Source organism: Suncus etruscus, chromosome 4, assembly GCF_024139225.1.
Source record: "Suncus etruscus isolate mSunEtr1 chromosome 4, mSunEtr1.pri.cur, whole genome shotgun sequence".
Lineage (NCBI taxonomy): Eukaryota > Metazoa > Chordata > Mammalia > Eulipotyphla > Soricidae > Suncus > Suncus etruscus.
In genome coordinates, this window is record NC_064851.1 from 55,591,654 (window position 1) to 55,618,667 (window position 27,014).

The 27,014-nt window shown below is 39.0% G+C and overlaps 1 protein-coding gene across 1 annotated transcript; it reads left to right on the forward strand.

Annotated features, from left to right (window-relative positions):
- Positions 1–22,698: 22,698 nt before the first annotated feature.
- On the forward strand, positions 22,699–26,706 carry LOC126007083 (uncharacterized; the record flags this gene model as incomplete). The annotated part of the gene is given in 4 exon segments (XM_049772588.1): positions 22,699–23,576; positions 23,643–23,900; positions 23,902–26,408; positions 26,411–26,706. Coding segments are annotated over 4 exon segments (3,939 nt in total), but the record flags the coding sequence as incomplete, so codon positions are not given.
- Positions 26,707–27,014: the final 308 nt, after the last annotated feature.

Below are 27,014 nucleotides of genomic sequence, written 5' to 3' on the forward strand. Positions count from 1 at the left end.
GGGAAAAAAAAACACTCTGTAAAAAATCCCACAGTGAACCATTTCCAGCATATACTTAAGAGTATACCTCAATATTTCATTTTATAATATTTTAATATAATTTTTATTTTGATCATAGTGGCTTACATATTGTTGAAAATAACATTTTAGGTACATATTTACATAAAATCAGGGGGGATTCCCATCATCAGATTGTCCTCCCTATACCTCCGTTTTTGTCCTACCTCCCATTTCCTCTTCCCTCACTCCCAGGGTGGCTAGAATATGTGGTCCCCTCTGTATCCAACCCACTACTTAGTAGTCTTGCACCAGTTTGGTCTTGATGCCTCCCTTATCTCCCCCTCTAACTATAGGCAGGACTAGCTAGTTCAAGTTGCATGGTTTTGCCTGAAAAAAAAGAAGATAAATAGACTGGGGTAAGAGTCTAATACCCCAAAAATGGGTGGAATCCTTCTAGAGGCTCTCATCATTGATTTGGGAGATGAAGGAGAAAAAGAAGGTGAAACACTCCACCAGTACCAAAAAAAGTGTCAAATATCCAGTGAGGACTCCAGCTATATCGATAATCACCACAAAAAACAGACGAAAAACAAAACAAACAAACAAACAAACAAAAACACGCCATGGTCTTGAAATAAGAAACATGGCATAGCACATAACGAAAGAAAAGAAAGGAAGAGAAAAAAATAAGTATAATTGGGGACAACAATTTCAATAATCACACCCAAACAGAGAAATCGACCAAAATAGATAGGTAAATAAAAATAATAATAACAATAATAAATGAAGGTAAAATATATATATAAATAACCAAGGTTTTGTGCTTTTTGTATTTTTGTTTTTTCCCTCCTGCCCTGGCACAGTAAATATTGGGGTCATTCGAAAAGGAATTCACTTGGCCTAAGAAATATGGGGTTTCTCCGACCTTGGAGTATACTGTCATGGGATCAGCTCTAGACTTTGCTCAGGATCATTTACTCTCCCGGCGGTGTTTTTTTTTGTGGAAGACTTCTGCTCTGTCCAGGGTGATACAATCAGAGCTCTGTGTTTAGAGGTCTCAGTATCTGCACAGATCCTGAGGTGGGACTTATGATGAAGTCAGTCTTTGTGGTTCTAGAGGTTCTGTTACCTCAGTGTCGTTTTAATCCATCTTCTGTGGTTGGTGATCTTGGTCTTTGCACTAAACCTAGGATGGCACCTAGGATAGCGTCTTTCTTTGTGCTTCCAGAAGCCCCATTCCGTTACAATTGTCTCTGCCAGACCTTTGGGACTGGGAATCATGATTATTGTGCAGGTCATAGTTCAAACCCTAAACTAGGACTTTTTTATTGGTCCCAAGATGTATACAGTCTGGTCGCGGTTCTAGCAGCCAGTCATCTGTAAATCACGATCTTGGATTTTGGACCTACCAAAGGGTGCCAAATCTTCTGATTTTTGTCTTGTCGTTAGCTGGTAAGGTAGGCTAATCTGCTCTAAGGTCAAGTTGTTCACATTTTCCTCGTTGTCAGGATATCATGTTAGAGCTGGCCCTTGTTGTTGACCCCGCAGTATTAAGGCTGTCCCGGATGGAGTTTGTTTCCTGCAGCTGTTGTGAAGAGCTGTGCCATTTCTATGTCTGGGATCCAGGGTTCAAGGCTGGATGAATGGTATCTAATCACCTGAGGTCTAAGTTGATTCCACATGACATATTTTCAAGGTAGGAGATATCCCTGTATTGTAAACAACTATGAGTTCCTACCTCCCTGCCGCAAATTTTTACCAATCTGAAGGTGGTCAGGGGGTGTGATAGGAAGATGCCTGGGAACCCACACACCACAAGAAAAACCCAAAAGACAATGGGAAAAACTGTACTTCCAACATAGGCATAAGACCTGTAATACACCACCTCTTTACCTGCTCTCCCCCAAATGTAAGGTAGTCTTTTGCACCACTTTGGTCCTTTAAAAACTTCGCTAACTCATTTTATTTCTTTTTTTTCTTAAACTTATGTTTGTCCTACATATACATTTGTGAGCACATACATTTTTATTTCTTTTTTTTTATCGTTTTTGGGTATGTGACCTGTTTCTGTTATCCCCTCTGTCTATCCCCAAATACACCAACAATATAATGTAGCACCACTTCCCCCTGCAAAGACTCATTTTATAATTTTTAAAGTATTTTCAACATACAAACCTTCTTGTAGACAGTATTTTTCCACATTCACCTAATTATTAGACAAAATTACTGAAATAGTGCCAAAATAATTGCCTCTTTAAGAAAAAATATTTAGAATTTTTTAAATTAATTTTTAAAATCTGCTATTGGTTGAATTACATATTAAAATTTTTGTCCGTAAAAAATCACAATACAGGGCTGTGAGTAAGTACTCCAGGTACAACATTTGCCTTGAACATGACCAAAACAGGATCAAAAGTTTATATCTGAACCACTAGAAGTGATTCATGAGTTCAGGGCCAGGATTAACCCCTGAATACCACTGTGTGCGGTTAAAAAAAAAAGAGAAACCTTTATAATACAATAGGAAAGGAGGAATATTACATATGAATATATATGTGATATGTAATAAAATATGTGTAAGTGTAAAATGACTTAATCAAAATGGGCATTAATATAGAATAGCCTGAAATGGATTATTTAAAATGTAGTTGTACTTGTCTCTAGATCAGAAAGTTACAGATGATTTTAATTTTCTTTTGAAAACTATCCACATATTAATTTAAATATAATTCACAAAGTAGAAAATTTGTACATATTAAACTACAATTAATTTGATATATTGACAAAAACTTTACAGAAATTACAACAAATACAAACAAACTTTTGCAGGCTGTGGGCTGCATTTGGACTTGAAAGTTTTTCTATAAAAACTGAGGTGATTGCATTCAGACACAAGCATAGCCAAAAAGAAATGACTAGTGACTGACAAAACAGCAGCAAATTAAGACTGGGGGCACAGTTTGGACTCAAGAACATCATTCTGAACAGAGATGTGAGTTCCCAGACAAGAGTTTGGCATTCCACTTTGCTTTGTGGCCATGCATTTCTTTTGTGAAGGAGACACACACACACACACACACACACATAAACTACAATATATATTTTAGTTATATATGTAAAACTAAAATATATATTGTAGTTTGGTGGGTTATATATATATTTATATATACTTATATATATAAAACCCACCGAACTAAAAGATCACATGTAAAGGCACAGAACCCCACCACATTTATTGAATAAATAGTAGTTCTAGAGACCCAACTAACATCAGCCACATATATAGCCTTTCTTATCAGGATTTTAAAGAGGAAACAAGCAGGGTGTTCAAAGAACTCAAATAAATCATGTAATAGAAAGCTAACAAAACTCAAGAAGATATGAGTAGAAACTTGAAAACTTCAAACAAAAATATCAGATCTGAGAAACTTGCTACACAAAATGAAAAACTCACAAGAAAGCCCCAATAACAGAGTTGCTAGAGAATAGCTATTGAGAACGGAATCAATAGGGTGGAGGATGAACTGGATGTCAATTGATAAAAAGGAAAAGTTGGAAACCAGACTTAAAATAAACATAAGATAAAAAATATCCTCAAGATAAGTGAACAGATCACAATAGACCTTTGGGATAAATTTAACAAAAACAACATAATAATTATTAGGGTCCCAGAGGACCAAGAAGAAAAATTCTATGAAGATGCATCATAGCCGAGAAATTCCTAAAGCTGAAATATGCTTGCACCAACATTGTGCATGCTTGAAGTGTACAAACTAAAAGAGATCTAAATAAAAGAACCTCAAGACACATCCTAATCACAATGCTAAAACCATAAAGATATAATATGAAGGCAGTAAAATAAAAAAGCTAAATTATATACAAAGAAATATCCTTAAGACTTAGAGATTTAACACAACAGCTCTCCAAGCCCAAAGGCAATGGTGGGATACAATGAATAAAACTCAATGAATGAATATCTCACCAAGAATATTTCATCTTGCTGCACTTTTATTCAGTTTTATAAAAAAAGATAACACAGATTAACAAATAAACAATTCAGAAACCTTATATAATCAAAAGGATCTACTAAAGGTGAGATATACAAAAATACACCACACTTTTACAAAATGATGACACAAAGTCACATGACAGTCATGTTTTTTAATGTCAAGAGACAAAATACATCAATTAAGAGACACAGATTGGAAAAATGGAGCAGAAATGTGAGTGCAAAATTTAACTTCACGAAGACAACATATTTAAATAGTAAAAAAACACGGATTAAAAGTCAAAGGTTGGAAGACAATCCTGAAAGCAAATAACTTCCTTAAAAAGGCAGGGGATTGCCATATTAATGTAAGACAACATAGACTCAGACTTAAAAAGGTTACAAGATACAGAGAAAGGAATTTCTTAAAAATGAAAGGATATATACATCAGGAAGAAATTACACTTCTAAACATAACAGTAAAGCAGATTTTAAAACAACTGCTAATAGACTTCAAGAAAAATATCAATAGCAGCACATTTGTATTAAGAAACTTCAACACTTCTGTGTCAACTCTTGATAAATCAACCAGGCTAAAACTCAACAAAGATACACTAACTTTGAAGAAAGAAATGGAAAAAGGGGCCTAATGTGTGTGTGTATATTTCTACACATATGTATATATGTATATATAAAATGAATATCTCACCAAGAATATTTTACCTAGCTGCACTTTTATTCAGTTTTAGAGAAAGGATAACTCAGCTTCACAAATAAACAACAACTCTGGAATAGAATCAAAAGGGTCTATTTAGAGGCAAGACATATGCAAACACATATTACATATATATGTAATGTATGCTAAGTATATATATTTATACTAAGTGTGTATATATATATATATACTATATAAAGGACTTTTAATTCCCCAAAAGCTAAATTCTTCTCCAATGAACATTAGAAATTCAGATATTCATAGACCACATGGTGAGCCACAAAATATATCTCCATAAAATCTAGAGCATATAAATTATACCAACTAACTTCTCAGACATAATGCACCAGAAAAAATGTGAATTACAAACAGAAATAGAGAAATAATTGACACCTACAAGTTAGAAAAAGCCTACTAATTAAATCCAGTGAGTGAGAGAAGAAGTTAGAGAGGAAATGCAATGATTTCTGGAAATAAATTGGAATAAAGACACAAATTTTTAAAATTTGTGGAACACAGCAAAAGTGATTCTATTAAGAAAATTTATGTCTTTGAAAGTATTTTTTGTCAGGAAGGAAGAAAATATCTACACCAGATAATTGAATAGCAAATTGTTTTTTTAAATATAATTTTTATTGAGACTAACTTGAATTACAATTCTTTCACTTAGTGACAGTGAATTAGGGAAATTCCTAACACCAGCTGACCTCCCTTTTGTGTATAGCTTGTTGTAGTTTGGGTCTCTTGATTCTATTGTCATTTATTTTGGGTTGGATATTTAGGGCTTATCATGTTTTATTTTCACTCAATGTTCATGAGATTGCTTGCCCTGGTATCATCCACTTTTTCCCCCTCAACCTATGAGGCAGAACAAGCTGATTCATGTTCTATGGTTCAGTTGAAAAAGAAAAAAAAAGCAGATAATTCCCTGTGTAGAAGCATGAAATACAATTTAAAAAGAAAGAAAGAGAAAGAAAGGAAGAAAAAGTAAAGAAAGAATAAAGAAAGAGAGAAAGAAAGAAGGGAATAAAAAGAGAAAGAAGACAAAGCTAAATTAAACTAAAAAATAGGAGGGGAAATCTTTTTTTTAATATATTTTATTTTATTTAAACACCTTGATTACATACATGATTGTGCTTGGGTTTCAGTCATGTAAAGAACACCACCCATCACCAGTGCAACATTCCCATCACCAATGTCCCAAATCTCCCTCCTCCCCACCCAACCCCCACCTGTACTCTAGACAGGCTTTCCATTTCCCTCATACATTCTCATTATTAAAACAGTTCAGAATGTAGTTATTTCTCTAACTAAACTCATCACTCTTTGTGGCGAGCTTCATGAGGTGAGCTGGAACTTCCGGCTCTTTTTTCTTTTGTGTCTGAAAATTTTTATTGCAAGAATGTCTTTCATTTATCTTAAAACCCATAGATGAGTGAGACCATTCTGTGTTTTTCTCTCTCTCTCTGACTTATTTCACTCAGCATAATAGATTACATGTACATCCATATATAGGAAAATTTCATGTCTTCATCTCTCCTGACAGCTGCAAAATATTCCATTGTGTATACGTACCACAGTTTCTTTAGCCATTTGTCTGTTGAAGGGCATCTTGGTTGTTTCCAGAGTCTTGCAATGGTAAATAGTGCTGCGATGAATATAGGTGTAAAAAGGGATTTTTGTATTGTATTTTTGTGTTCCTAGGGTATATTCCTAAAAGTGGTATAACTGGATCATATGGGAGCTTGATTTCCAGTTTTTGGAGGAATCTCCATATCGCTTTCCATAAGGTTGAACTAGGCGGCATTCCCACCAGCAGTGGATAAGAGTTCCTTTCTCTTCACATCGCTGCCAACACTGCTTGTTCTCATTCTTTGTGATGTGTACCAATCTCTGTGGTGTGAGGTACCTCATAGTTGTTTTGTTTTGTATCTCCCTGATGATTAATGATGTGGAGCATTTTTTCATGTGTCTTTTGGCCATTTGTTTTTCTTGTTTGTCAAAGTGTCTGTCCATTTCTTCTCCCCATTTTTTGATGGGATTAGATGTTTTTTTCTTGTAAATTTCTGTCAGTGCCTTGTATATTTTGGAGATTAGCCCCTTCTCTGATGGGTATTGGGTGAATAGTTTCTCCCACTCAGTGGGTGGCTCTTGTATCCTGGGTGCTATTTCCTTTGAGGTGCAGAAGCTTCTCAGCTTAATATATTTAGGAGGGGAAAATCTCAGGAATTTGAAAATTACAAAATAAAATAAGCCAAAAGCAGACAGAAGAAAAAGAAATAATAAAATTTAGAACAAGTATTAATAAACTGGACTATGTGGATTTATTTTCACTGGATACCAAAAAATGCAATAATTCAATGAAATAAAAAGTTGGTTCTTTAAAAAATAAACAAGATTAATAAACTATTAGCAAGACTAATAAAACAAAAGAGAAACTTAATAAATCAGATCAAAAATTAAAATGAAGATGCCACAAAGATACTATAGAAATTTAAAGGGTAACCAGAGATGACTTTGAGAATCTTTATGAAATAAAATTAGAGAAGCTAGAATAAATGAATATATTCTGAGACTTCTATAAATTCCCAAGTTTTAACCAAGATGTGGAATTTTGGGATACCTATCACTACCTAAGTAAATCGTAAAGAAATTGTAATAAAAATGCTCCCCCCAAAAAAAAAGGCCCTCATTATTGAATTCTTGCAAGAGAACTTAATTTCAATTCAATCAAACTCTAGAAACCTTCATAAAATTCAAGAAACAGAAAAATTCCCATATGGTTTCTATAAGCTAACAGAGCCCTGATACCAATAATAGACATCACAAAAAAGAGAGATAACTACAAGGCTATATATTTCATCAAGATAGATGCAAAGATTTTCAAGAAAATATTAGCAAGCATATTCCAATAGCACATGAAGAATGTCATATAAGACCAAGTAGGACTCAATCCAGAGATACAAGGTTGGTTTAACATATACTAACCAATCAATATGGTACAGCATATCAGCAAATAGAAATATCATAAGATCAGAGCAATAGATGCAGAGAAAGCATTCACTAGCTCCAGCACCCATTCACGACAAAACTTAAAAAACGGAAATTGAAGGAACTTTCAATAATAGAATCAAAGCAATTTAACACGACATGACAAACATACTCAATACCTTTTTTCTAAGATCTGGGCCTTGGTTTTACCACTCTTGTCACTTCTTTTCGGGTGGGGAGTGGTCACACCCGAGGTCGGCACTCAGGGGTTACTCCTGGTTCTTAACTCAGAAGTCGCTCCTGAAAGGCTCCAGGGACCATATGGGATGGTGGGAACCGAGCCTGGGTCTGTCCTGGGTCCTGGGTCTGTTTTGTGTGTGCAAGGCAAACACTCTGCCATTGTGCTATCACACACCATATAGATAGTGGTGCTATCTGACACCACTCTTGTAACTTCTATTCAATATATATCAGGAAGTATTTACGACTGAATTTAGGGAAGAAAATATATCAATTGTTTCCAGATAGGAAAGGAAGAAGTCAAGCCCTCATTGCTTGCAAATGGCATGATAAAAAATTTAGAAAATTTTAGATTCAAGCCAAAAGGTTCTAAAAACAATAAATTTGTATACTTAAGTGGCAATGGCAAGGTACAAATAAATATGCAAAAAATAAAAATGCTTTATTATTTTTGTTTAAACATTGTGGTGACAAGGCTGTTCATAACAGAGCTGGGGTTTCCCCCACAAACCTAGTTGTTCGTGATTAAGTTAGTTATACAATATACAACAATCTTAATCAGTGAATGTATCCTGCCACAAATGTCCCATTTCCTTCTCACACTCCCGATCCTCTCTCCCCTTCCTGTCTCAGGGGCATAACTTTTTCTTCTGTCTATTTCTTTCCCTATCTTTTTCCCCCTTTAGACAGCTTGATTTATAGTACACAGCACATTTAACATCATCAATGTGCCCAGTTTCCCTACCATCCATCCTTCCCACCTGCCTTTGGGGCACACATTTTACTTCTGTATTTTTTCTTTTCTGATTCTGTGATTTGCACTATTGTTAATGAAGGGACACCACACATGTCATTTTACCCATTCAACACCCTGTTTCTTGTCCAGAGTGATCAGTTCCAGTTATTATTTTCATAGTAGACACTTCTTTACTCTAACGGCACTCTCTGCTCTGGACTGGTTCTTCTGATCCTTATCTCTATATCTTACTAGATATCACTATCATACTACCTTCTATTTTTCTTATATCCTATATGAGTGAGATTATTCTTTTTATACCTCTCCATCTAACTTATTCAGCTCATCATAATAGTCTCTAAGTTCATCCATGTATAAACAAATTATATGACTTCATTTTTTTCCAACTGGCTGCATAGCATTCTACTGTGAAAATGTACTAGTTTCCTTAGACTTTGTTGTCAGGCACCTGGGTTGCTTCCAAATTCTGGCTATGGTAAATAGTGCTGAGATGAACACAGAAGTCCATTGTAAATTTTTGTATTGTGTTTTTGTGTTCCTAGGGTATATCCCTAGGAGTGGTATTGTTGGTACATATGGGAACTCAACTTCAAGTTTTTTGAGGAATATCCATGTTGTTTTCCAGAAAGGCTACACTAGATGGCATTTACATCAACAGTGAATGGGAGTCCTTTCTCTCTGTGTTCATGTCAGCACTGGTTGTTCTTGTTGTGTGCCATTCTATGTGGTGTGAGATAACACCTCATTGTTGTTTTGATTTGAATCTTCCTAATGATTAGTGATGTGGAGCATTTTTTCATGTGCTTTTAGACATCTGTATTTCTTCTTGAAGGAAATAACTTCATTTCTTCTTTCAATTTTTGGATGGGTTAGATGTTTTTTTCTTGTTTAGTTCTGTCAGTACCTTGTATATTTAGATATTAACACTTTATTTGATGGGAATTGTGTGAATAATTTCTCTCATTCCATGGGAATCCTTTGTATCCTAGTCACTGTTTCCTTTGAAGTACAGAAGCTTTTCTGTTTAATGTAGTCCTAATTGTTTACCTTTGATTCCAATTGTTTGGCCAGTGGTGTTTCCTCTTTAAGGACCCCTATAGAATCAATGTCATGGTGTGCTTTGCCCATGTTTTCTTTTATGTATCTTATGGTTTTAGGTCTGATATAAATGTCTTAAACCAATTTTGATTACATCTTTCTGAATGATGTTTGAGAGAACTGAGTTCACTTTTTTGCATGTAGTTAACAAGTTATCAAAACACCACTTGTTGAAGAGACTTTTCTTGCTCTAATTTGTATGACTTGCACCTTTATCAAATATTATTTGATGGTATATCAAAAATGTCTTGAATACACCAGTATATTATATTTATCTAAGGATCTGTTTTTATGCCAATACCATTGTTATATTAGTATTGATTTATAGTATAGTTTATATTTGGATAAGGTGATACTCTCATTTTCTTTTTCTTAAGAATTACTTTAGCTATTCATGGGTATTTATTCTTATAAATTTTAGGAGTATTTGATCTACTTCTTTAAAAATAGCCTGGGTGTCCTAAAAGGAATTGCATTAAATCTGTACAAAGCTTTGGGAAGTTTTCCATTTTAATGATGTTAACCTTCCCAATCTATGAGCAGGAAATAGGTCTTCATTTCTTTATGTCCACTTTTATTTTGTAAAGTAGTGTTTTGTATTCTCTTAGTATAGATAGATCTTTAATCTCTTTAGTTGAGTCCATGGTACTTGTTTTTTTCCAGAAACAATTGTAAATGGGACTGTTTATTTTTAATTTCTCTTTTCATTCATTACTTGTATATATAAAAGCCTTGTATCTTTGTGAGTTAATTTTTTAATCTACCAATTTACTAATTATAGCTATTGTTTCTAGAAGTTTTATGTAGAATCTTTAGAATATTTTAAATATAGTATCCTGTCATCTTCAAAAATTGAGATCTGGACTTTTTCCTTTCCTCTCTGGATACATTTGATATCTTTTTTCTTACCGGATTGTTATGACAAGTACTTCTAGTACTCTGTTGAATAGAGGTGGCAAGAGAAAGTAACCTTGTCTTGTACTATATCTTAAAATATAATTCTTCCCTTCTGAGTATAATATTTGCAATAGACTTGTGGTAAATGGCCTTGACTATATTGATAAAATTTCCTTCCATTTTCATCTTGAGAGTTTTAACCTGAATGGCTGTTGGACTTGTAAAATACTTTCTTTGCATCTGTTAATATAATCATAATATTTTTATTTTTACTTTTATTTATATGGTGTATTATATTGGTTTAATTGTGTGTATTAAACCATCCTTGAATCTCTGGAATAAATCCTAGTTGATCATGGTACCTAATGATCTTGATGAGTTGTTGGATCCTATTTGCTAGTATTTTGTTTCTGAGTTCATCTAGGATATTTAACTGTACTTCTCTCTCTCTTTTTTTTTTGGCACCTCTCTGTACTTTCATTTTTATTTGTTTTGTTTTATTTTGGGCCACACCCATTGATGCTCAGGGATTACTCTTGTCTTTGAGCTCAGAAATCACTCCTGGCTTGGGGGACCATATGGGACACTGGGGATTGAACATCGATCCATCCTAGCTAGCACTTGCAAGGCAGACACCTTGCTTCTAGCGCCACTGCTCCGGCACCTGTACTTTCATTTTTTAAGCAATTTTTATTTTAGTTTCTTTTTCTTTGTGAGTCTTGTTTATCTTTTTAAAAAGCAACTATTTTTGTTGTTGTTTTGGTTTGGTTTTGGTTTTTGGGCTACACTTGGTGACTCTCAGGGGTTACTCCTAGCTATGCACTCAGAAATTGCTCCTGGCTTGGGGGACCATATGGGACTCTGGGAATCAAAACGAGGTCTGTCCTGGGTCAGCCAAGGGCAAACGCTCTATTGCTCTGGCACCAAAGAATCAACTCTTGATTTTATTGAACGTTTGAATTGTTTTTGGGTTTCCAGTTAATTTCTGATTAAGCTGTTATTTTCTTCTGTCTGCCTATTTTTTGCTCATTTTGTTGTTTGTTTTTCAATTTTTAAACTGTGCCATTAAATTTTTTATGTAGGCTCTTTTTTCATTCCTGAAGAACACTTGAAAAGTTATGTTTTCCTTTTAATACTGCTTTTGTAGTGTACCACAAATTCTGATAAGCAATATTTTCATTCTTATTTACTCTTAGGAATCTTTTTATTTCTTCTTTAATTTAGTCTCTGACCCACTGGTTGTTCACTAGTAAGCAGTTTACTTTCCAGATGTTAAAAATTTTTTTCTGTGTGTTTGTACTTCACTTCTATTTTCAGTGCATCATAATCTGAGATGATAGGGTTGTTTTTTATTGTTTGTTTGTTTGGTTTTGGGCCACACCTGGCAGAGCTCAGTGAATATTCCTGGCTCTGGGCTCAGAAATTGCTCCTGGCAGGTTCAGGGGACCACATGGGTTGCCTAGAATCAAACTCAGGTCCGTCCTGGGTAGGCCCCATGCAAGGCAAACGCCCTACCACTGTGCTATCTCCCAGGCCCCTGAGATGATAGTTGATACAATTTTGATTTCTTGAATTTGTGGATCATTATGTGTTCTATCTTGGAGAATGTCCCATGTGCATTGGAGAATTCTGTGTATCCAGATTTCTGGGGATGGAGAGCCCTATACATACATACAAATATATGTGTACATATATATACATATATATATGACCCTATATAACCCACTTTTCTTCTGTCAGAGTCAATATATATCCTTATTATGTTTTAGGATTATAGACCTATCAACAGGCCAACACCTGAACAATAGGAGAGGTTGCAAATGTCAACAGAAACAGGGAGTCCAGCAATTGATTTCTCCAGCATTTTACCAGTGATCATCTAGCAGAAGAAATCCAGCAGAGGGGGGCAGCAGTGGCTAGCGTTTCAGCCCTAACTTTATATACCCCCAGGGTCAACTGCCCTCTAGTGGCATTTTGGGGGGCTGGGTCTCTGGTGTTGACCCTTAAAAGGACAGTAGCATGGCAATAAGGGTCTCTATTGCTTTATAGGTGGCAGTGCAGTGTTGACATCTCACACTATAATTGTATTGCTATTGATGTCTTTCTTCAAATTTACAACAATTACTTTAAATATTTTGCTTGCCATATATATAAATATATGTTATATATAAATATGCATATACATATATGTATATATAGGTGCATATATGTTTTTAGAGTATGATTTATTCCTGGTGTACATATAACTTGATTATTAATAAATGTCCATCTCTGACTCTTATAACTTTTTTAATCCTAAACTCTGTATCATCTAACACTAGTATAGCCACACCAAACTTTGAATGGGAGTTGTTTGCTTAAATAATTATCTTCCAATATTTGACATTGAATCTTTTTTGCTAATTATTCAAATGCGTTTCTTGAAGGTAGCAAAATGTTATATTTATTTTAATATAAAATATATTCAATCAAAATATTGTAGTAAATTGAGTCACTCTGTGTTTCTTGTGCATTTATTCTATTAATGTTGAAAAAAATGATTGTCATGATATAATGTGTTATCTTTAATAGGAATTTTATGTGTTTCTTGTGTCTGTCTTGCCTTAAAGTAGAACATTTCAATCTTGTTTAGATTTTTTTATTTAAACATCTTGATTACAAATATGATTGTGATTAGGTTTCAGTCATGTAAAGAACACCTCTTTCACCAGTGCAACATTCCCACCACCAATATCCCAAATCTTCCTCCATCCCACCCCACCCCCACCTGTACTCTAGACAGGCTTTCCAGTATCCTCATTCATTCATATGATTATGGTAGTTCTCAGTGTAGTTATTTCTATAACTGCACTCACCACTCTTTGTGGAGAGCTTCATGAAGTGAACTGGAAGTTCCAGCCCTCCTCTCATTGTCTCTAAGGATTGTTGCAAAAATGACTTATTTTTCTTAAAACCCATAGATGGCTGAGACCATTCTGCGTCTCTCTCTCTCTCTCTCTCTCTCTCTCTCTCTCTCTCTGACTTATGTTACTCAGCATAATAGATTCCATGTACATCCATGTATAGAAAAATTTCATGACTTCATCTCTCCTGACGGCTGCATAATATTACATTGTGTATATGTACCACAGTTTCTTTAGTCATTTGTCTGTTGAAGGGCATCTTGGTTGTTTCCAGAGCCTGGCTATTGTGAATAGTGATGCAATAAATATGTGTGAGGAAGGGTTTTGTATTGTATTCTTGTGTTCCTACAGTATATCCCTAGGAGTGGAATAGCTGGGTCGAATGGAGCTCATTTTCTAGTTTTTGGAGGAATCTCCATATCGCTTTCCATAGAGGTTGGACTAGATGGTATTCCCTCCAGCAGTGGATAAGAGTTCCTTTCTCTCCACATCCCTGCCAGCACTGATTGTTCTCGTTCTTTGTGATGTGTGCCAATCTCTGTGGTGTGAGATGGTATCTCATCATTGTTTTGATTTGCATTTCCCTGATGATCAGTGATGAGAAGCATTTTTTCATGTGCCTTTTGGCCATTTGTATTTCCTCTTTGTCAAAGTGTCTGTTCATTTCTTCTCCCCATTTTTTGATGGGATTAGATGTTTTTTTTCTTATAAAGTTATGTCAGTGCCATGTTATTTTGGGTATTAGCCCCTTATCTGATAGGTATTGGATGAGTAGTTTCTCTCACACGGTGGGTAGTTCTTGTATCCTGGGCACTATTTCTTTTGAGGTGCAGAAGCTTCTCAGCTTAATGTATTTCCTTCTGTTGATCTCTGCTTTCACTTGTTTGGAAAGTGCAGTTTCCTTCTTGAAGATGCCTTTAGTCTCAATGTTATGGAGTGTTTTACTTACGTATCATCCTATATACCTTATGGTATCAGGTTTGATATCAAGGTGTTTAATCCATTTGGATTTTACCTTCATACATGATGTTAACTGGGGGGGGTCTATGTTCACTTTTTGCAAGTGGCTAACCAGTTCTGCCAGCACCACTTGTTGAAGAGGTTTTCCCTTCTCCACTTAGTATTTTCTTTGTCAAAGATTAGGTTATTTTATGTCTGGGGAACATTGTCTGAGAACTCAAGCCTATTCCACTGATCTGTGGGTCTGTCTTTATTACAATACCATGCTATTTTGATAACTATTGCTTTGTAGTACAGTTTAAAGTGGGGAAAGTAATGCCTCCCATTTTCCTTTTCCCTAGGAGTGCTTTAGCTAGTTGAGGGTGTTTATTGTTCCAGATAAACTTCATAAGTGTTTGATACACTTTTTTGAAGAATGTCATGGGTATCTTTAGAGGGATCACATTAAATGTGTATAATGCTTTGGGGAGTATTGCCTTTTAATTATGTTTATCCTGCCAATCCATGAGTAAGGTATGTGTTTCCATTTCCGTGTGTCATCTCTTATTTCTTGGAGCAGGGCTTTATAGTTTTCTTTGTATAGGTCCTTCACATCTTTGGTCAAGTTGACTCCAAGATATTTGAGTTGTTGTGGCACTAATGTGAATGGGATTGCCTTCTTGACTTCTTTCTCTTCCCTATCATTATTGGTGCATAAAAAGGCCATTGATTTCTGTATGTTAATTTTGTAGCCTGCCACCTTGCTATATGAGTCTATTGTTTCTAGAAGCTTTTTGGTAGAGTCTTTAGAGTTTTCTAAGTAGAGTATCATGTCATCTGCAAACAGTGAGAGCTTGGCTTTTTCCTTTCCTATCAAGGATTCCCTTGATATTTGTTTCTTGCCTGATCACTATAGCAAGCACTTCCAGTACTATGTGAAGAGGAGTGGTGAGAGCGGACAGCCTTATCTTGTACCAGAATTTAGAGGAAAGGCTTTTAGTTTTAATCCATTGAGGATAATATTTGCCATTGGCTTGTGGTAGATGGCTTTAACTAGATTGAGAAATGTTCCTTTCATTCCCATCTTGCTGATAGTTTTTATCAAGAATGGGTGTTGGACCTTATCAAATGCTTTCTCTGCGTCTATTGATATGATCATGTGATTTTTATTTTTCTTGTTGTTGATGTGTATGATTTTAATATTGTTAGAATCTTTATAGTTTCTGAGCTGTTGTTTATCTGTGAGGTTATGTAACCATTCAACCTGAATTAAAGTCTGTCTGGCTTAAGGGTTTATGAAGCCTTATATATACAAATAATGAAAGAGAAAAAAAGATATATTAAACAAATTATTCCATTCACAATAATGCTTCAGAAATCTTAAATTTCTTCAGATATTGGATTCAACTAAGTAGGTCAAAGATCTATACTAAAAATTTACAAAATACTACTTCAAGAAATAAGAGGATGCAAGAAAATTAAAACATAATCTGCTCATGGATTGGGAGAATTAACATAATTAAAATGCCACAACTTCAAAATGCACTGTAACAGATTTAATGTGATTTCTATTAGGATACCCATATATATTTTTTAAAGAAATAGATTAAACACTAGTGAAATTCTTACAAATAATAATTAATTGCTAAGGCAAAGATTGGTTAAAAAAATTGGAGACATTACTTTACCCACCTTAAAACTATAATATAAAGCAGTAGTCATTAATACAAGATTTATTTTTGGTATATGATCAATTAATCTTTTTTGAAAAGGGGCAAGAAATACAAAGTTGAGCAAGGAAAGCCTATTCAACAAGTGTTGTGGAAAATGGTCAGTAATATGCAAACAAGTGAAATCAGACTGCTGTTTAACACCATGTGATAAAGTCAAATAAAAATGTTTTATAGAACATGATATATGCAGAATACTCCCTAACATAAAAACTAACTGCATCTTAAAGGTTAAAATACAAGTGGCCAAGCAAATGACAGCAAAGATTCAGAAGAGGGACATAAATTTACAATTTACATTCAACTGAGGAGTTTCTGTGCATTCAACTAAGATGTTTTTGATGTTTCAGAGGAAATGGTGATTTGGATACAAAGACTATCCATGGAATGAGAAAATCTATTCATGCAATATCCATCAGATAAGAGGTATTATATTTAATATACCCAAGTCATTGGTAGAAATTAGCAAGATGAAATAAAAACATCTAAATTCATCCAAAACAGAAATGAATGGACAATTCCCCAATAAAGAATATAGATGGCCAACAGCTATATGAAATATTGCTCCACATATAAAATCATCAGGAAAATTAAAAATCAAAACAATGATTTATCATCTCACATAAGAAAAATTGGCACACATCACAAAGAAGAAGAGTACCCAGTGCTGGTACCTGTATGGGGAGAAAGACCAGTAACTGGGCCATAAAATAAATAAGTTCATTTCCCCCTTCTTCCATCTGACAGTGTTAGACTGCTAAAAAGCTTTGGTCTAGAATTACCGCTAGCCATCTTCCAAAAATATTTAGTTCCCATTTTAGTGTGCATATGCAAAAAAAAAGGACAATGCTACATAATACTCCTGGTGCATATGGGAGTAAAAATAACAAGCTAAACAATCTCTATTACCTGATTTTAACCTAAACTCATAAACTAACCATGGTTTTTCTACACAAATTTCCCACTAAACAGACCCACAACTGTGATGAGGAACCCACCTTTATATATGAAAATAAAAACAAAGAATTATAACTATTAAGGAAATGCATGTACAGAAATTGACAAAAGAAATATAAAAGTCCCCTTTAAGTCTTTTGAGATAATTGAGATGTGTGGAATCCAGAGAAGAGTTTTATTCCATCTCATTATCTTGCAGAGTCTGAGAAATGGTTCACAGAAGTCAGGATAAAGTAGTGTCTTTGAGATGATTGTTTCTCAGGAGCCAAATCTTATAGAAAGCTACATTCTAGAGTGGAGGGGGGGAGGTAGGATAAAAAGGGCTACCTAGAATGGGTCTGTGGAATGATGTCTGCAGGTTCTTTTCAGGTGAGATAAGGTAGGTAAGAGGGTGTCCCTTCACTTTGGGAGTCATCTGGTAGTTTGCTGGGGTAGGGTGAAGTTTACAATCCCTGAGGAGTTAAGAACTGAGGGTGGAGAGGGTTAAATAGTGGAAATAGAGAATCAGGGTTGGGGGGTGAGAAGATAGAAGAAGATTTGTGGTAGACGGGATGGGGAGGAGGAATATTATATAATAGGAACTATTTACAATTTAGGCAGGGATTATGTACAATACAGATTAGACAAGCATAAAGATGTCCACCACATACACACTCACAAACATACACACTAACACACACATAGACAGACAATGGACATCTATTCATAGGTTACTCTTGAAGGCTTGACCCTTATGGAATGGGTCAGAGCTCTTAAAACAACAACAACAATAAAATGAGGCCAGCATGTGGTGAGGAAAGTTTTCCAGCATGTTGGCAAGTAATCAATGGTGGGGATAAACTTCGCTAGAAAACAGCTTCTAGGATACACGAAGCATTATTAGCAATCATACTTTTCCCATAAGGGGTAATTTTATTTTATTTTTTATTATTTATTTATTTATTTATTTATTTATTTATTTATTTATTTATTTTTGGATTTTGGGTCAGACCCGGCAGCGCTCAGGGGTTACTCCTGGCTCTATGCTCAGAAATCGCTCCTGGCAGGCTCAGGAGACCATATGGGATGCAGGGATTCAAACTACTGTCCTCCTGTTTGCAAGGCAAACATCCTGCCTCCATGCTTTCTCTCTGGCCCCCTCATCAAGGTTATTAAACAATATGATAGTGACCTCTGTAAGACGAGTCTATGCCATGGTATCCAGATTTCTTTCCTGGGAATATTTTGACAATGTGGACCTTGTGGTCTAATAGTAAGATAGCCTGGATAAAATACTAAAACATAAAAACATAAACAAAAACAAATTGTAAAAAGCATAGTCAATGAACAAATGTCTATGGTGTGTAGTTGCCTATTTCAACAGTCTCTGTGAAAATAAGCATTGATCATGACAGTAGGCATAATCAAATAGATGATGGATTATTTTGTTGAGGCGTTACCATGTTGAAGACTGTATTTGGAGTCTAGTTTGATAAAACTTTAAGATGCAAAACTCAGGTGACCAACCTACATCTTCAAGAACCCCTGTGGACAAAAAATTTAAAGAATTATTATAAAAAATAATACATTGATACATTCTAATACTAAGTTCTCTACTGAGTCCTTGGGTTTCGAATGGATACTGCACCTGTTTCTGTGGATAAAAGTATTAGAACATTATTATAAGTCTCTGTGATGAGTGGTTGATTGAATACTCATTCAATCTAAACAGCAGTATTCTTTGCTGCAGACTTCTTTGAAGTATGTTTCTCCTTTAGCACTGAGTTTGTTTCTTCTCTTCGCTAACCCCAGGCACCTACAGTAATCCAGATATCTACTATTAGGCCAATGTATTTCTTCTTGTAGATATTCTAAATAACACATATAAGTAATATCATTCTGTATTTATCCTTCTTCTGGCTTATCTCATTTAACATAATATTTTCTAAGTCGGTCCATGTTGCTGAAAATTGCATGATTGTATCATTTCTAACTGCTATGTAGTATTCTACTATGTATAGGTACCACATCTTCATGATACACTTGTCTGTAATGGGCATCTAGGTTGATTCCAAGTCTTAGCTATTGTACTAAGTTCTGCAATGAATAGTGGTATGCATGCATCCTTTTGGATGAAAGTTTTTGTTCTGGGGGGTAGATACCTAAGAAAGAAATTTCTGGGTCATATAATTTCTCAATTCTGAGTTTACAGAGAGCCCTCCATACTCTGTTCCATAAGGGTTAGACCAGGCAGCATTCACACCAACAATGAAGTATAGTTCCTTTTTTTGCCATACCAACATAGGTTGTTCCCATTAGTTTTGATATGTGCTATTCTAACTGGTATAACATGGTATTTCATTGTTGTCTTGATTTTGATTTCTCTAAGAATAAGTAATAAGAACATATTTCATGTGTCTGTTGGCCATCTGCTGTTCTTCCTCAAAAAGTGTCTGTTTATTTCCTCTCTCCATTTTTGGATTCTTTTGGGTGCAGTGGAGTTAATATTTGTGAGCTCTTTGTATATCCTATATATCAAACCTTTATACGATGTGTTGTGTGCAAAATATTTCCCAATCAGTTAGCTGTCTTGTAGATTTAGCCAGTGTTTCTTTTGCCATACAAAAACTTTCTAGTTTGATGTAGTCCCATTTATTTAGGTTTGATGCTAGAGTTCTTGCTATTGGCATCCCATTGTAAAAGACTTTTTTGAGGTGTAAGTAATGGAGTGTTTTGCCTATGTTTTCCTCTATGAACTTTATGAACTTTGGTCTGATCTCAAGGTCTTTAATCTGCATTAAATTGACTTTTGTATAAAGTGTGAGGTATGGATCAATCTTTAATTTCTTGTAATTGGTTATCCAATTGTACCAATACCATTTGTTGAAGAGACTTTTTTTGTTCCATTTCAAATTCTTGGCTACATTATCAAAGATTACTGGATCATATCCTTGGGGATAAGTCACTGTGTCACAACATTAACATAATAGGAATCTTAATATTTCCAGAGAAAGTTAGTCAGAAGACCTGCTAGGATGTTCATAACCTCAGTGTGGGTAATTGATCAAATTTCCTGAGGAAATATTACCAGCAGGCCCACTGAGAAGTCTTTTTTCTCAAGTATGGATGGCTGATAGATTCCTGAGATCTCTAACCAATAGGCCAACTGAATCTTCCCTCTCAGAGTGGATAATTGAATGAGATGTTCTGTTAATGATACTGACGTTCTGCCTTCTTTACTACAAACATGTAGTTGATATATATATATATATATATATATATATATATATATATATATATATATATATATATATATATATATTGAAAAGGAATAAAATCCATGCCGGGTTTTACTTAGATCCATGCCGGGTTTTACTTAGGTTTTACTTAGGAAAGGACCACATGTTTACAAGCTTGCGTCTAGTGAAAAGGAAGTCCCGCCTTTACCCCTACCTCACCCAATGATCCGCGCTATCGGGCCGGAAACCCTACCTCACCAATGGTCTGCGTTATTGTGGCGGAAGTCCCGCCTCTACCCCTACCTCACCCAATGATCCGCGCTATCGGGCCGGAAACCCTACCTCACCAATGGTCTGCGTTATTGTGGCGGAAGTCCCGCCTCTACCCCTACCTCACCCAATGATCTGTGTTATTATGGTGGAAGCCCAGCCCTCAAGGAAGTGCATCATTCTACTTCCTTCTCCTCCCATTTCCCATCTTATATAAGGGGGAACCAGCCGTAGCACGCGGTCTTTCTGGCTTTGCTCTGTGGGAGGAAGCGGTAGACCCTGGTACCAGAATAAAAGAATCCACCTGAGCGTTTGCTTGAGTTGGTATCCCTTCATTTCTCCGCGACGGAGCAGAATTTGGAATCCTCGAACCGGACATTGGCGAGCCAGCCAGGAGATACCAGATCTGCCCGGAGCGGGGGTAGTGAACGGACCACTCGGTGGGTTCTAATTAATGTAGCTTGTGTTGTTGTGTTGTTGGTTGTAACTTGTTGTGAGTAGAAGCTAGCACTGTATCTTGTATCTTGTGTTGTTGGTTGTAACTTGTTGTGAGTAGAAGCTAGCACTGTATCTTGTATCTTGTGTTGTTGGTTGTAACTTGTTGTGAGTAGAAGCTAGCACTGTATCTTATGTTGTCGGTTGTAACTTGTTTCGGGTAGAAATTGGCAGTATACTTTATGTTGTTGTGACTGGATGTGCATCAAAAATGGAAGTAGGGAAATGGTAGGGTGACCGAGGACCTGAGAGTCCCCACTCGAAGTGGATACCGGGTGGTAGTGAATTGACGAGTTCAGAAACTATAGGTCACGACCCTGGAGGGCCCCCAGGAGTTCGAGTTTGCAGCGGGGAAGACGTTCCCCAGGCTGCTGTGGTGAACCTTATTTCTATTAATTAGAGATTTCTGTTTTTGAGTTTTGCTCCTCTGTTCTGTCTTGTTCCATTGTAGTTGTGTCGTGTAAGTGTGTAGGTTCTGTAGACGTGTGTTGGCTTAAATTCTTTGAACTCTTCTATCCTCACCTCCTTTGCCCCCCCCCCAAATCTTTTCCTCATCTACTCCTTTGATTTACTGTTCTCATTATGGGACAGAAGCAGACAACTCCTTTGTCCCTCACTCTGGACCACTGGTCAGAAGTGAGGACTCGTGCACAAAATCGTTCCCTAGCCGTAAAAAGGGGCAAGTGGCAGACATGCTGTGCTGCTGAGTGGCCAGCCTTTCAAGTTGGATGGCCAAAGGGGGGGTCTTTTTATATTTCCCTAGTTCGCAGAGTGAGAGACATCGTGTACCGACCGGGGCCACATGGACATCCTGATCAAGAACCCTACATTCTCATGTGGGAGGACCTCTGTACCAGTCCCCCTGACTGGGTGCGGCCATTCCTTCCCCCCCCTAAACCTTCTTCTTTACAGCCGCTTTTGGAGCCTACGATCCTACCCATGAAGGAGAAAAGGGAATCGGAGTCACAGCCTAAAGAGGAGCGAGCTGTGCCCCGCATTTACCCTGACACTACGGACCTACTTCTCTTTGAACCCCCCCCTTACAACCCATCTGCTCGCACCCCTTCCGCTCCAGCAGGGGAGGCAACTGCAGAACCCCGTTCCCCATTAGATCTCTCCTTAGCTTCCCAGCCTTCCCATGTGCTCCAGGGGGCTGGGTGAGGAGCGGCTTCCCACGTGCTCCAGGGGGCTGGGGAAGGAGCGGCTTCCCACGTGCTCCAGGGGGCTGGGGGAGGAGCGGCTTCCCACGTGCTCCAGGGGGCTGGGGGAGGAGCAACTTCCCACGTGCTCCAGGGGGCTGGGGGAGGAGCGGCTTCCCACGTGCTCCAGGGGGCTGGGGGAGGAGCGGCTTCCCACGTGCTCCAGGGGGCTGGGGGAGGAGCGGCTTCCCACGTGCTCCAGGGGGCTGGGGGAGGAGCAACTTCCCATGTGCTGCAGGGGGGAGGGGAAGGAGCAGCTTCTCACGTGCTCCAGGGGGCTGGGGGAGGAGCGGCTTCCCACATGCTCCAGGGGGTAGGGGGAGGAGCAACTTGCTTGCCTCCATCATCCCCAGAGTCCTTGCCGGATGAGAGCCAGCGAGCAGGGCCAGCTGCGGGAACCCGCAGCAGGCAAAAAGATTCGACATTTGGAGCTTTGCCAATCATGCCGCTGAGGCCAGTAGGGCCCATGATGGACGATGGGAGGGGGGGGGAGATGCCTGCCCTCCAGTATTGGCCCTTCCCCACGTCTGACCTTTATAACTGGAAGCTTAACCATCCCTCTTTCTCTGAAGACCCCACTAGGATAATTAATCTTTTAGATTCTCTGATGAACACCCACCAGCCTACTTGGGACGACTGCCAGCAGCTGCTTCGTACCCTGTTCACTACTGAAGAACAGGACCGCATTTTGACAGCAGCCCGGAAAAATGTGATAGGATTAGATGGCTTGGTGACAACCAGACCTGATGTTATTGATGACTCTTTCCCCTTGCGGAGACCGGATTGGGACCCCAACACATATGAAGGTAGGGGGAATCTGTCCACCTATCGCCAGACTCTCATGAGAGGTCTCCGGGAAGCGGCTAGAAAGCCCACAAACCTAGCCAAGGTAAAAGAGGTAATACAGGGACCCGATGAGCCTCCCGGGGTTTTCCTAGAAAGGCTGATGGAAGCCTATAGGAGGTATACTCCTTTTGATCCAACCTCTGAAACTCATCAGGCTTCAGTCATTATGGCTTTTGTAGGACAGTCAGCAGCAGATATTAGAAAGAAACTCCAGAGGCTGGAGGATATCCAGGGAAAGACTTTACAAGATCTAGTAAAGGAGGCTGAGAAAGTATTCAGTAAGAGAGAAACAAAGGAAGAAAGGGAGGAGCGACTAGAAAAGGAGAGAAGAGAGTGGCAGGAGAAGAGAGACAGGGAAAGGAGAGAAGCAGAGGAGAAAGAGAGGGAAGAGAGAGAGAGGAGGGAAGAACGAAAGGACAGAAGAAGGAATAAGGAACTGGCAAGGGTCTTGGCAGTAGCAGTAGACAGATCTAGCACAGGTCAGAAAGGTAGGGACCTGGGCCCACGAAGACGCCGACCCCTGGACAAGGACCAATGCGCTCGCTGCCGCCAGAGGGGACACTGGGCTCGGGAATGCACCCAACCCCCACGATCCCCTCGTAGCACCCAACCCCCACGATCCCCTCAACCTTCAAGGACCCTGGCCCTTGAATCTGAATAGGGGGGGTCAGGGCTCCAACCCCCTCCGGGAGCTCAGGGCTAAATTTAAGGTGGAGGGGACTCCCATAGACTTTGAACTTGACACAGGGGCAGTATACTCGGTCCTAAAGAAACCTTTGGGACCCCTCTCTAGTAAGCAATCCTTAGTACAAGGAGCAAATGGAAGTAGCTATCGTTCCTGGACTACTTCCCGGACTATGGACTTGGGGAAAGGAGAAATCAAGCATTCTTTCCTGGTCATACCAAACTGCCCCTCACCTCTAATGGGACGAGACTTGCTAACCAAACTCAGAGCCCAGATAACCTTTGAAGAAACTGGTCCAGAAATTGCTTTTCTTAATCCCAGTGTTCAACCACTTACCACCTCCGTCCTGACCATCAGGGCTGAGGATGAATATAGACTATTTACAAATGACCCCTTGCCAGTTGAAAGCCAAGACACCGACTTTTGGTTGAGACTAGTTCCAGAAGCTTGGGCCGAAACTGCTGGACTGGGGTTGTCTACCTTACAGGCTCCAGTAGTGGTAGAGTTAAAAACTACTGCTGTCCCTGTGAGAGTTAGGCAGTACCCCATGAGTCAGGAAGCGAAGAAAGGCATAACTCCTCATATCCGGAAACTTCTCCAACAAGGGGTCTTAGTAAAATGTCAGTCAGCCTGGAATACTCCATTACTCCCAGTTAAGAAGCCTGGAACTGGGGACTATCGGCCAGTACAGGACCTAAGGGCAGTTAACAGCCAGGTGGAAGTCATCCATCCCACTGTGCCAAACCCATACAATCTTCTCAGCACCTTAAGTCCTGAAAGAGTATGGTATAGTGTATTGGACTTAAAAGACGCTTTCTTCTGCCTGTCTCTACATCCAGCCAGTCAACCCTTATTTGCTTTTGAGTGGAGTGATCCTGAGGCAGGAATTTCAGGCCAACTAACCTGGACCAGATTGCCTCAGGGATTTAAGAACTCTCCTACCATCTTTGATGAGGCCTTGCACCAAGACTTAAGTCTCTTCCGCAGCCAGCACCCCCAGGTAACCCTGCTCCAGTATGTGGACGATATTTTACTTGCAGGAAAAACTGAGGAAGATTGCAAGCAGGCCACCCATGACCTGCTGAAGGAACTTGCTCGGCTAGGGTATAGAGCATCAGCTAAGAAGGCGCAGCTGTGCCAGAGAGAGGTGACGTTTCTGGGATACATGCTACGAGGGGGAAAGCGATGGCTGACGGAGGCCCGGAAGAAGGTCGTGGCACAGATCCCTGCACCTACTACTCGCCGGCAGTTACGTGAGTTTCTGGGGACGGCAGGTTTCTGCCGCCTCTGGATCCCTGGTTTCGCCAACTTGGCAGCCCCACTGTACCCCCTCACAAAAGGGGATGCCAAGTTTGAGTGGACCCATGAATGCCAAAGGGCGTTTGACTCTATCAAAACAGCTCTGCTCACAGCCCCAGCCCTGGCCCTCCCTGATGCTAGCAGGCCTTTTACCTTATATCTAGAAGAGAAAGGGGGAATGGCAAGGGGAGTGCTGACACAGACGCTAGGTCCGTGGAAAAGGCCGGTTGCCTACCTATCAAAGAAACTAGACCCAGTGGCCAGTGGGTGGCCTAAATGTTTGAGGGCAATAGCCGCAGCTGCACTTCTGGTAAAGGATGCAGATAAAATTTCCTTGGGACAAAAGCTGACTATAATAGCCCCTCATGCTCTGGAAAGTATAATTCGACAGCCCCCCGACCGTTGGCTCTCAAATGCCCGTATTACCCACTATCAGAGCATCCTTCTAGACAAAGGCAGAATAACTATCGGCCTACCTGTGATTCTCAACCCGGCCACCCTGCTCCCTGAAGAGTCAGAGACACCAGTGTTGCATAACTGCCAGGATTTGCTGGCCGAAGAGAGTGGGCTGAGAAGGGACCTACAGGACCAGCCATTAAAGAACCCTGATGTCATATGTTACACAGATTGGAGTAGTTTTCTCCAAGATGGAGAGAGACGAGCTGGGGCTGCAGTGGTGAGTGACCATGACGTTATCTGGTCCAAATGCCTGAAAGAGGGGACCTCTGCTCAGCGAGCTGAGTTGATAGCCCTTACCAGAGCACTAGAAATGGCAGCAGGAAAAAGGGCAACCATCTACACAGATAGCAGATATGCTTTCGGAACTGCCCATGTCCATGGCGCTATCTACCAAAGGAGGGGACTCCTGACATCTGCAGGAAAGGAAATTAAACACAAAGAAGAGATATTGCGTCTTTTATCTGCTCTTCTCCTACCCAAAGAACTGGCGATAGTTCACTGTCCAGGTCATCAAACGGGAAAGGAAACCGTCGCGTCCGGAAACAGAAGAGCTGATGAAGCAGCAAAGGCAGCGGCATCCCGCATGAAGGAGATCCCTGCACTTATTGTTACTGAACCTGACAACCTCCCACCAGTGTCAACAACTGTAGACCCCCTTTCTGAAGAACCAGAGGTAAATCAGTATCTGCAAACTCTTCACCAACTCACCCACTTAGGGGCCAGAAAATGATGGAGTTAATTAAGGAATGGCCTCGGGTACCAAAACCAGAGAGGCTAAAGGAAATGGCGGAAAAAATTGTAAGGTCCTGCCAACCTTGTCAACTGGTAAATGCCTATCCTACTAAGATGGGAACCGGAAAGAGACTGAGAGGGGAGAGACCAGGCCAACATTGGGAGATTGATTTCACTGAAATCAAGCCTGCCAAATATGGACTAAAGTATTTGCTAGTCTTTGTAGATACATTTTCAGGATGGGTGGAAGCCTACCCATGCAAGAAGGAAACAGCCCAGGTGGTGGCTAAGAAGATATTAGATGACATCTTCCCCAGGTTTGGACTTCCTCAGGTAATTGGGTCAGACAACGGACCAGCTTTTGTGGCCCAGCAGCTCGGCTGGCCGCCATCGCTGCCCTACAAAGCCAAGTCTGGAAAGAACTCAGACAGGCATATGAACCCGGAGAATTGACGGTGCCACATCCCTTCAAGCCGGGAGACCAGGTCCTGGTGAGGCGGCATTGCTCGCGGACACTGGAGCCTCGGTGGAAGGGACCCTATGTCGTCCTTCTGATCACCCCTACTGCTGTTAAGGTGGACGGCATTGCCTCCTGG